At 38.3% G+C, this 12184-nt stretch overlaps 1 protein-coding gene across 3 annotated transcripts in view; it reads left to right on the top strand.

The window, feature by feature from the left end:
* Positions 1–6952, top strand: part of ANO9 (anoctamin 9) — a 56475-nt gene extending 49523 nt beyond the window's left edge. For 2 of the 3 annotated variants that reach the window (XM_060770062.2, XM_060770080.2), the window contains 3 exons: positions 1140–1233; positions 3140–3252; positions 4476–6952. In XM_060770062.2, the coding sequence (XP_060626045.1) occupies positions 1140–1233; positions 3140–3252; positions 4476–4503 (235 nt within the window). In that variant the 3' untranslated portion in view covers positions 4504–6952. The remainder of the gene's footprint in view (positions 1–1139; positions 1234–3139; positions 3253–4475) is intronic. The other variant, XM_060770071.2, reaches the window with a different exon arrangement.
* The last annotated feature ends 5232 nt before the right edge of the window (positions 6953–12184 follow it).

The raw sequence follows: 12184 nt of genomic DNA, 5'->3' as shown, positions 1-12184 counted from the left end.
CAGGGCTGTAATCAGAAAATTTGGGGGGGGGGGGGGGCTGAAAATGGGGGGGGGGTTGAAACCTGCCTCCTAGCTCACGCGGAAGCAAAGAGCACAGCAGGGGGCGAGCAGCCTACAGCTCCGCCCCTGTCAACCACCTCCACCACGTCTGGCCTCCTTAATGAGAGCATTCAACACCCCCCCCCCCCCCCCAACTTGGTTGCTTCGCTACATCGGCTATTACTGCAAGTAATGACAGTGTGAAGAAATTGTCAGTATTTGCTTGAGATAGTGCTTGCAGTTCTGGAGGGACTCTTAATTTTTTTGCGCCTCATAGATTTAGCATGGGGATTTGGTTAACCAGTTAAAATTCATGAGTAAACCAGTTTTTTTTTAACCTGAAAAAATTCTGGGGGGGGGGGGTGTTGAACCCCTAACCCCTCCCCCCCCCTGGGCTACAGGCCTGTCACTGCCAGCTGGACAACTCATATAATCTAGTCAGTCCATAGAAATTGAACTATACCTCCTTCCCAGTCCTTCTCCGTGTTTCCTGCATACAACTGCTGGGATTCACTCTACTTCCAATGACATCTTCAAGTCCAGACTGTTCACAGGTCTCCTAATGAATAGTCCTTCTGCTGTTCTTTGTTGAATGAAGGCTGAGAGGACATATGATAGCCATGTATAAATATGTGAGAGGAAGCCACAGGGAGGAGGGAGCAAGCTTGTTTTCTGCTTCCCTGGAGACTAGGACACGAAACAATGGCTTCAAACTACAAGAAAGGAGATTCCACCTGAACAAGAGGAAGAACTTCCTAATGATGAGAGAGAGCTGTTCAGCAGTGAAACTCTCTGCCCCGGAATGTGGTGGAGGCTCCTTCTTTGGAGGCTTTTAATCAGAGGCTGGATGGCCATCTGTCAGGGGTGATTTGAATGCAATATTCCTGCTTCTTGGCAGGGGGTTGGACTGGATGGCCCATGAGGTCTCTTCCAACTCTTTGATTCTATGAAATTCAGGTGTCCCATGGGCAATGTCCTTGCAGATGGCCAATTCTCTCACACCAGAAGCGACTTGCAGTTTCTCAAGTCACTCCTGACACACACAAAAAATCACAGAATTCTGAACAAATATTTATATATCACTTCATTGCTTCCTGCAGGTACCGGGATTACAGGAACAGTGATGACTACAGCTATTCAGTCCATTTTTGGCATGTTTTTGCTGCTCGTCTTGCCTTTCTTATTCTTTTTGAGGTATTTATTTGCAAAAGTGCCTGTTGTAGATGTTCTAATAGAGGGCAGAATTCCAGCAGGTTAGTTTTCAGTTAATCAAAATGTGATTGTGAAGGAACACTCATGCTCTTTTCTAGTCTCATGCAACATGCCACCCTGCACTTGAAGCATGTCATGTCTCTTTCAGCAAATTGTGATTTATGGTGTCCCTGACTAAACTTGTCCCACTTGGAAAAGAGGTTAAAGGAATTCTCAGAAAAATAACCCTTTCAGTTGCACTAGCATTGGGTAAATTCTTGGACGTCACTTCAAAAGAACAAATAAATATTGAACAGATACTTTTGCTACATATGTGAGAAAAATTGGATCCATGGGCATATGCCTACGGCTTGCTCTAACACTACTATAGTAAGAGAAAGTTATCCTGCAAGCACAACTGCATGCTTTTCTCCCAAGATGTTTAATGTAAATTGGGTTGTCATCTTAATTGGATCCAGGTAGTAGGCACTGACAGGCTAAACCTTCTTAGCTCTGGAGATAAAACAGTGGCATTCAGTTTATTATCTGGACCCAAGATCAGACATTTTTGCCAGCTAACATGAGGCAGCTAGAATTGGTCTTGGCTGCATTTCCCTGGACTGTACAGAAGGCTTGCGTTGAATTATAATGGGGCCTTGGTGCAGATGGCCTTTGGACGTGATTCAGTGCTGAGCTCATAATGGCAGGATTTGGATGGCTTGTAGTGAGAGTTTGATGTGGACTCATGCTGTTTAATAACTGTGATGCAGTAATTAAACAGTTGTGTGCCCAAAAGAACTGTTGCAACATAGTTAATATTCATCAGGTTGGAATAAAATACAATCGAGTGATTTCTGGAGTATTTTTCTGAGGGTTCTAGAATAAAAATGCCCAGTGTTCCCAGGGGTATTTGTGTGGAGAAAACAAAACTTATTCCATGTTATTCAAATACGCAAAGACAGGAAACGCAGGTTCACTGAGATTACTGGAAAAAGGTAATTAATAAATATATTTTAAAATACTGCCACTGCTATTTGTAACTGAAAAAAATGAAGAATGAGGTGCTTATGAACTCCAAAAATAAAGAAACCAGTCCTAAAGAAATCTTTTAAAAATTACTTCAATTAAAAACTGCATAATGGAATGATAGTTGTTGTTATTGGCTCTGATTTATGACAGCCCCATCATAGAATTTTCTTGGCAATATTTATTCACAGGGGTTTGCCATTGCTTTCCACACTTGATAGGCTTCTTTGGTTAAGCAGGAATTCAAACCTTGATTTCCTAGTGTCCCAGTTCAGTCCTCAAGCCAATATACCACACTGGTGGTGCATTAATGGTATTGTGGAGTGATTTTCTGCCCTAGTGGCAGAACAGTTTCAGCTGAGGAAATGTCCTGTAATTAAATGCTATTCTTTATGCCAACCATGCTACAAGAATATGTGCTCTAATGTCTCAACCGTTGGAAGCAAATTTCTACATGTGGCCTGCCAGTTTCCTTATTTATTCTCTACTGCACAAGCAACAGTTTGTGTATGTATGTTCTATAGTATGATGCCACTGAATGATAGGTCTGTTTTCAATTTTCAGTTAGGGAAAAAGTCTTTCAGAACATTTCATTCTTTGGGAAAATATCGGTTATCTATTGTTGTTACCATATTGTAACCAGACTTCCTGTTTATGAAAATATTCTCTTTGTGAGATAGCATGTCATCTTAACATAAAACTATGCTTTATGACATACTTTATTTGTTTACGGGGCATATAATACTATAGTGTTTTTTCTGGTTGGATGAAGGTTAATAGGAGCAGCTTGCTTTGAATACAATTGTCACCTGTCTAGAAGATTATGGTTGTAATTTATTTATTGTGAGGAATGAAGTCTGATGCACCTACTGGCTTTTTGCAGCATGTGGCCCTGTGTATCAAATTGATTGCTGCCTGGTTTGTTCCTGATGTGCCCAGGGGGGTGAAGAATACGCATCTGAGAGAAAAACGTAAAAGGTTGTTGGAAAGACTCAGGTATGTGTGGTGTTCAAGTCAATCCAACTGTCCAAATGCTGGATCACTGTAACAACCACCATGTCAGACTACACAGAGAAGCCATTGAAATCCATAAGCATTTGGACAATTTCAACAGAAAGGAGGAAACGATGAAAATGAACAAAATCTGGTTACCAGTATTAAAAAACTCTAAAATTACAACAGCAAAACAAGAGAGGAAACAATCAGGGACAGCTAATCACCTCTCAACAAAAGATTCCCCCAGGCACTAACAAGCCACACCAAAAAACTGCCAGGCCATCAAATGCTAATCAAGGTGGTCAGTTGAAACATTCACACCTAGCTCAAACAGACAAGAGTTCTTTGTCCCACCCTGGACATTCCACAGATATATAAACCCAATTTTTCTAGTTCCAACAGACCTCACTACCTCTGGGGATGCTTGCCATAGATGCAGGTGAAATGTCAGGAGAGAATGCCTCTAGAAACATGGCCATATAGCCCGAAAAATAGGAGTATCTTGAAGTGCAAAGTAAGATAATTTTATTGCCTATTATCATCACCATCATCATCACCACCACCATCATCATCCATCAAGGCTTAGAGTAGCATCCAAATACTTCTGGTGGTTTGCCAACTAAATATGAATGCTATGTTTCCTTAAATTTACTCTTCTTTAGGATTAGATCAGGGCCATATCAGCCTCAATATTGTCTTCAAATGGTCATTGAATCTATGAATAGAAAATTCATGGATAAAGAGAGCTAACTATAATTTTTTTTAACATAGTGGTTGCTGCTCTTTAGTTTTTCCCAATTTGGATCCCCAGGTGCTATTGAACAACTCCCGTCACTTTTGATTTTCCATCATGTGGACTAGGGATAATGGGAATTACAGCCAAACTGCACTTGTAGCTCTGAGATTGGGAAAAGGCTATAGGAGATTTTAAAGTCAGACGTTCTATCCACAAGCCTTGTATCTAAATTCCAACCCTACTATCCTGACTAAACAGAGCAAATTGCAGTCTTCCAGGTGTTACTGTATCAAAGCTCCCATCAGTTCTAGTCACAATGTCTAATGATGAGGAATACAGGAGTTGGAGACCATCATCTGGAAGGACATATAAAAGAACATGGTGGGCCAGATTAGGACCCAAGGACCTTAAGCTTGATACCTGTGGATTAGATGTTTTCTGAATATTGTAAAATGCAACTAAAATTAGAGGTTTCTGTATATTTTAGGGAAATGGACGACTCCACAGAAATCTAGCAAAATGTGAAGGAGTGTCTTGGGATCAAGAGAAGAAATCTTCACACCAAGTGCCTAGCAGAATCGTATTTGTAGGTTTTCAAGATGACAGTTGAATTCTACAGGCCTAGCTTGATCTATTACTTCTACTTTTTGTGGACATTAACTCATCAGTGAGATGAAACAATGCGAAGAAATGCAGTATTTATAGGACAAGTGAGACCAGGTGGCAGTCAGCATATGAGGCAAAAAGAAATAAGAATATTCTGTTGATAAAAGATGATGTTACAGGAAAACTAAAAGCACCTTAGTTTATCCAAAATTTCATGCCTTTCTCCAATAAATGGGAAGGATCTCAAGAACTGACAAATGTCACTAGCCAAAATGCAATGGACATTGAACAGCCACAAAATATATACATTGCTTCCTCAAACTCACAAAATGCATCATAAATATTATCGTTTATCAGTCAGCAGGAAATATGTTAAGATGGAATTCACATGGGTATATCAGCACACATTTTTATTCCTTGATTTGAATATAAATTTGTTTGTGTATAATGTGGCTTGACCTACAGACACATGGGCTCAATACTCCTGATATTTTTTAACTTCTTGGCAGTGATCTTAAACAAGACCTACAATGCTCCTTAAACTGTTGAAAAGCAAACTCTTCAAAATAACTTCTTCAACCTTCTACATCACTCCCCTTGACTTTTTAATGGTACACAATCTGATACAGGGACGTGTTTCAATGGGGATTCATTCATAAAATCAGTCAAATTATCTACCCACCTCACTATGATGATGGGAGACTTAATGCCAATCTAGAAAGCACTCTAAAGCTTTTTTGATATGGTAAGCATGTCCTGCTTCTATTATTCAAATGAGCCTTTAGGAAAGATGCCTTTAATCAGGTTACAAGAGGAGCACACTCAAAAGTAATTATTTGTGTATCTATATATATTTGCCTCACCTTTTTCAGATATAATATGAATCTGTAAAGACATATCCACACATAAATGTAAGCACTGTAGTAACTGTCTTTGGATTCTTTATTCAAGATGCTCTTGAAATTCATTTTTATGTTTTGCCAATTCATAAATGGTATATACAAATGCAAGGACAATATACTGCATTCTTAACTCAGCCAAGAGAATTCAGATGATCATAAAATGCTGTATTTACAAAAAAAGATGTAGCAGAGCATAAATGCATTTTAATGGTTGCACATAAAAGGGAATTTTAACAGGTGCACCACAGTATAATATGTGACAGCACTCACACTAGTTTCAATTCACTTTTCTGTACAAGGGCTGTTTATTTCACCACACTTAATTACTATATTTATAAACTGTTATGTGTGTTGAATTCTTTTGTGCTCCCTATCAGGATACAAAGCAAAATACGAAAAGCATAAAATGTTTATATTTTGATATGGTCCAATTACTTTTGTCCATTGACTTTATTATATTATACAAATTGGCTAGGGCTGAATGAATCCTGTAATTGATCTTTAACATTATTACCCTTACATTGAAATTCTCTGACTTTTCATTATGTGCTGATATTACTGATCTTATGTGTATTGCTTAAAGTTATTTGGAACAAAATCACAAACTGAAACGTCCAGGGTATGCTGAAAGGCACTTTTGTATTTTTACCCTGAGCAGAATCTTGACTTTTTGGAAAGAGATTTAGCTGTTGATTTCAGTGACCACAATTATTTTCCCTGGCTCCTGAAATCTACTTTGGAATTGGGACTCTAGATGTGAAAGATCACCCAAAGACAACATTACATTTAGGTGAACTTAAATGTGAAGTTAGGTATCAATTGTTCCATTTTTCTTTTGGCAAATTCTCCATCTTACTGAAGTTAAACGTGGCCGGCAAGAGCATTCTTTGAAATCCAATGCGTTCTGTGTAGATGAATCAGCAAAACTGCTTGATGCCATAATATTCAGGAAGGATTTTACTCAGGGAATCTCCTTTAAAGCTATGTCTTATAGTAACAAGAAGATCAGAAGTTTTGACCCTGTGGATTATTTGAATAGCAACTCTTGTCTATGGAACCTGAGAACTTTTATTGGGAACTTGCAGTTTTTCACATTTTTCTAATCTTGTGATTCTCATTGTTTTTAAAGTTGTACTTTTAAAGAAAACACACCCTTATTAAAATTTTGTACATGTTAATTTTTATTAAATGGGATTTTATACAATAAACTTTTTTAAAAATAAATTACAACCTTTCAGCACTGAGTAGTCTGATTTTATTTCAGTATGAACAGAGCAAAGCAGGAATCTTGTTCTTTCTTCAGAATGCATCAATTTGGCAGTGATCATAGGTCAGAGGATGGAAAGTGCATGGATCCCTGACAATAGATCATGCTAGTTGGTGCTGATAGGAATTTAGAGTCCATTAATGTTGGTAGGAATTACTCCAGTACTACTAAAAACAGGGCAATATAACTTAAAATCTGTTGCTCTTCCTTCTCCCCCCATTAAAGAGTTTCCATGTGTTGCCTATATGTTTCCTGTAAAGTTGCATTTTACTCTTGTTTTTATTTATTTATTTAAAACTTTTATATCCCAATCTTCTCTCCCTCCGTAGAGGGACTCAGACTGGCTGACAGCAAAAATTCAATGCGAACACTAAAATCTAAAATATCATAAATCAACATTAAAATTAACCAATACATATAGGATAAATTACATAACAGCTGTTCGCCAAGATAAAATCATGTCAACTCAATAATGGTATATCTAATAGCATTTTAAAAGAGTATGATGATTTCAAATATATGCATTTAGTATTGCTTAATACAAAGAAGTTTCCATATTCTCTATATAATAAATTCTCTGATACGATTTCTTCAAGCTTTAATTCTAATCCAGAAAGCATTTAATGGATGCTGTTTCTCTGATGGAGCCAGCATGGTATAATAGCTTGAGTGCTGGAGACCAGACGTAAGATCCGGCTTGGCCATGGAAAACCACTGGATGACCCTGGGCAAGTCACACTGTCTCAGCCTTAGAGGAAAGCATTGACAAACTTCTTGACTAAACCTTGCCAAGAAAACTCTAGTATAAGGTTGCCACACATTAGATGCTACTTGAAGACACAAAGCAACAATTCCTCTTGCCATTATTTCAACACCTGAAGGGATGTCCAGATTTTTTACTAGTAGAGTTCTGGTTTTGAAATGACCCTTTCAAGCCCTTCATGACTTAGGAACAGAATTAGCATCTGAAGAACTCTCTCTCTCTCCATATAAGTCTGCAGGTTTGAACACTAGAGCGACTGCTTCTCTTCAGTGGTTCTCAACCTGTGTGTCCCCGGGTGTTTTGGCCTACAACTTCCAGAAACCCCAGCCAGTTTACCAGCTGTTAGGATTTCTAGGAATTTAAGACCAAAACATCTTGAGATCCACAGATTGAGAACCACTGCAAGATGCTTCCACCAGCAGTGATACAGCAGTCATAAATGGAGTGAGGGCTTTCTTAATAATAGCACCCATCTGTGGAAACATTTGTCCAGGAGGAAATGTTCGGTGTACACATTGCTGCTTTTTGAATCACATGGCAAAGGTCCTGATTATTTTCATAAGTCTCCCTATTTTAAAGTATTCTTTAGATAAAAAATTATTGGATTAAATTGGATTTTATTTTTGTTTTTGTTAATTGTAAATTGCAGCTTATTTTGTTGTAGGATTCCAAGGTACCCTACACAATGTTTATTTGAAGAAGCGGATACACATTTATCAATTTACTAGTAAACAGCACAGAGTGCTCAGTATTCTTGTCTGAAATACACAGCCACAGCTGATTGAGACAGATGAGTTCAGAACTAATTTCCAGCTCAAAACAGATGAAGCTGTGCTGCATGTGAACTGAGTATACTCTTTTAGAGCATGGTGCTCAAATCCTTTGCAATGAGGCAAAGATAAAGATGGTCCTTGGCAGTAGTCAAATGAAGAAAGAACAAAACATATAGTATCTGTAATACACTGGTCACTGGGAGAAGCAGCATGGTGTGGTTTGGACTACAACTCTGATGGGTAGGATTTGAATTCCCTCAACTGGGTGACTTTTGGTGGGTCACACATTCTTAGCATCAAGGGAGGGCAAAAATAAACCTCCTCTGAACAAGAAACCCCTGTGATAGGTTCACATTAGGGTCACCAAAAGTTGGAAGTGACTTAGAGGTACTCCACAACATCCATTACCTTTCAACAATGAGTCTGGCTCATTTGATATCATTTGAGCTATCAGATGTCAGGGCCTATACCTTGTTCTGTGGTACTCAGCATAAAGGGGAATAATCTCATAATGGAAGCAGAACCTTCAAAAGTGTATGGATGGATGTGAGTGTGTGTGAATAGATTGATAGATATTCTTTCATTGATACTCTGTGCAGCTGTGGTTGATGCTTAATGTATCTTCCTCAATGACATCATCGAAGACCACCTTTTGTGACATCACAAGAGCTCTCTCCTAAGTCTGAGCTCTTGGCCTTATAATTTCAGCACCTAAGATAGCACAGACCTGGTAATTTACTGTCCCAAAACACAAACATCATAGTTAAAAGAGAATTTCTCAAGAGAAATTAGGGAACTTTGGGCATAAAAACTGATTAAAAATAATTTGAGGGTGCTGTTTTTCTACTCCAGTTGTGACAAAATGTAGAAAAAACAGTAACTTTGAAAGGTAAGATGAAAACTCGTACTATTAACTTGTTATTAACTTATGATATCACTTCCCTTGCACTTACCTATGTTAACAGCAGCACTGAATTTATTAAGAACTTCTTTTCACTATAATATTGCTGAATCAAATGTGAAATGTATGTTCGGTACTTTGGGTATTTATGCATTTAATGTTTATTCTGCCTTTTGGGCATATATGCACATGGCTGTCTGACAACAATTATAATTAGCCACACAATAGACGAAGACAGGTGATGGTAGATAAAGCAGGAATTTCACTAAAAATGCATCCAATACAATAACAGCTTATCCAGAGCCTAAGCCAGACATTGTAAAGTTATTTCTAAGAAGAATGAACACGTTGAAGTCATCCATAACTGAGCAGTCCAAGTCCTGGAAGACTGCCCAGTTGTGAATAGTTTCATTAGGTTAAAATACTATTTTTTTCTTACAAATAACTTTCCCGATGTTGGCCTAAAGGATTGGTAATGTGGCAAAACACCATAAGAGATGGACATTCTTTTATTTTCTGTTATCTCTGTGGCAATAAGAGAACAACGTTTTCTGGATGTCTGTAGTCATAGATTTAAGAATTGCAATAACAGCTCTGAGAAGGAACAGAAAGAGTCTGAATTCACTTTTAAACTTTAGGTCCTAGATTCAAGGATAAATTCATAATTTTGGACATATTGCTTAGATGTAAGACTTGGAAATGGGCATTGTAACACAACAGCATTTAAAAGTTAACCATTAGCCTTGTCTGTATACACAAGCCAGGGCTGATTTGGAAGGCTGAGGGAACATATACCTGCCCTGAATTGCAGTGATTTCTTTTAGCATTAGGAGGACTAATAGTAGCATTGAATAACAGCTCAGCTCCAGACTATTTGACGAACTGCATCTCCCACTACAGACCAATTCGGACATTGTGGTCATCGGAGGAGGCCCTGCTCTCGGTCCACCTCCATCCCAAGTGCAGCTGGTGGGAACGAGAGAAAGGGCCTTCTCCATGGCTGTCCCCCCTCCCCCCACCTCTGGAACTCCCTTCCTAAGGAAGTAAAGATGACCCCTCCCTCTCCGCCTTTAAGAAACAGCTGAAGATGTACTTTTGCTCACTGGCTTACAAGAAGGAGGAGGAATAGATGGAAATATTGCCATTATACCTTCGACTAAAAGCTGCCATCCGTATCCGTGTCCTGTTCGCCCCGCTAGCTCAATAGACATCTTGAGCAATGATCAATCTTATTTGCCCCAAAGGAACCCTGTTGACTCTGGAAAATTGATGCTTTTGTTTTGATGTTTTGTTTCATGTCTCATATAATAGGTTACTTTTTCATTTAATTTTAGTTAAGTTATATGTTGGGTCGCCAATTTTCGTTATTATGTGTGTATTCTTGTCATGTTCAGGCACTGAATGTTTGCCTTTTATGTCTGGAATCCACCCTGAGATAGGGCAGAATATAAATAAATTATTATTATTATTATTATTATTATTATTATTATTACAAATGTGCTCTAAATGCAGCAGTGCTTCTTTATTGAATGTTAAAATGAATTTGAAAGCCCATAGATTTATACATGGAATTATATTGGAACTGAACTAATAAAAACTAATGTATCCTATTGATTTTTAAGGTATAGAACTCTAATCATATGAATTGGTCAAAAGGGTTCTAGAAGAGCATTAAATCTCCAATTATTAAGAGTAAATCACGTTTACAGTATTTTATACTATAAATAATTTGTTTTCATATCTACATTGCAAGAGCTGAAGTGCTCTGTAGAAGACAGATGGAAAGGGAGGTTAGGAATAATTATAAAATACATCAAAGTATGCGTTTTTGTTGTTGTGTACCTTCAAGTCATTTCTGACTTTCCACAACCCTTTAAAGCATTGGTTCCCAACCTTTATTTGACCAGAGACCACTTGACCAGGGATCGCTTGAATACAGACCACTTTGGTACTCTTCAACATTAGTACCAAAAGGGTTACAAATCAATTTTGGTCAACTTTAAATTCGGTTTGGTTATATGGGGTGCCGATCCAGAAAATTGCATTAGACAGACCACATCAGCTTTAGTTTCTGTTATAGAACATATGCCATCCAACAGTCGCCATCTGTTCACTCACAGAAAATCATATTTAATGATCTAAAGCAGTGGTTCTCAACCTGTGGGTCCCCAGGGGTTTTGGCTTACAACTCCCAGAAATCCCAGGCAGTTTACCAGCTGTTAGGGTTTCTGGGAGTTGAAGGCCAAAACATCTGGGGAACCACAGGTTGAGAACCACTGATCTAGAGCTAACCACAGGTTGGGAACCACTGTTTTATGGGTTTACATGGCAAGACCTTGCCTCTATTGCTCTGTAAAAGAAAGAGAGAGGGATAGGTTAAAATTAAAGTGCATCGAAGTATATTTCTTCTACCTTGCTGTAACACATTGTGCATCTTTGCTTTGTAAAAGGAGAGAGCGGTTGGTTGAGATTTGGCCATTCTGAGTCCCTTTAAAAGAGGAAAAGAAGCATGTAAATATAATAATGATGATGATAATATAAAATGGATCAGAGTTTGTTTCCTTCTGGCCTGCATTTTGACCACCACACCACTTGCTTTCCATTTTTAATTGGTGTCATTATACTGATGACAGCACACAGTGTTTAATATTCAGATGTTGAAATCTACTCTGTATGGAATGAATGGGGCAGAGGTTCCTTCTCAACCGTGTCTGGGTCACTATGGCAGCCCCTATCAAAAGACCAATCAAATAGAGACAGAATTACTGGAGCACATTTAGCAGAAGGAACATCCTGACACCTGCAGCTGAATTGCCACGGAGAGACACTCACTACTTTGTGCCTCTTAATGCTCTTTATGTTCCTGGCAGTGTGCATGATAAAAAGTGGTTTATTTTGGAAGACAACGCTTTTAGTGTTGGCGATAAATTCTCCCTGTACACAGGATTAGTTTGATGGGCTCATTATTGTAAGTTACAGTCATT

The sequence above is a fragment of the Anolis sagrei genome, chromosome 1 (assembly GCF_037176765.1).
Source record: "Anolis sagrei isolate rAnoSag1 chromosome 1, rAnoSag1.mat, whole genome shotgun sequence".
In the NCBI taxonomy this organism is placed as follows: domain Eukaryota; kingdom Metazoa; phylum Chordata; class Lepidosauria; order Squamata; family Dactyloidae; genus Anolis; species Anolis sagrei.
Note: the sequence above shows the minus strand (reverse complement) of the source record. Positions and strands in the feature narration are given on the sequence as shown.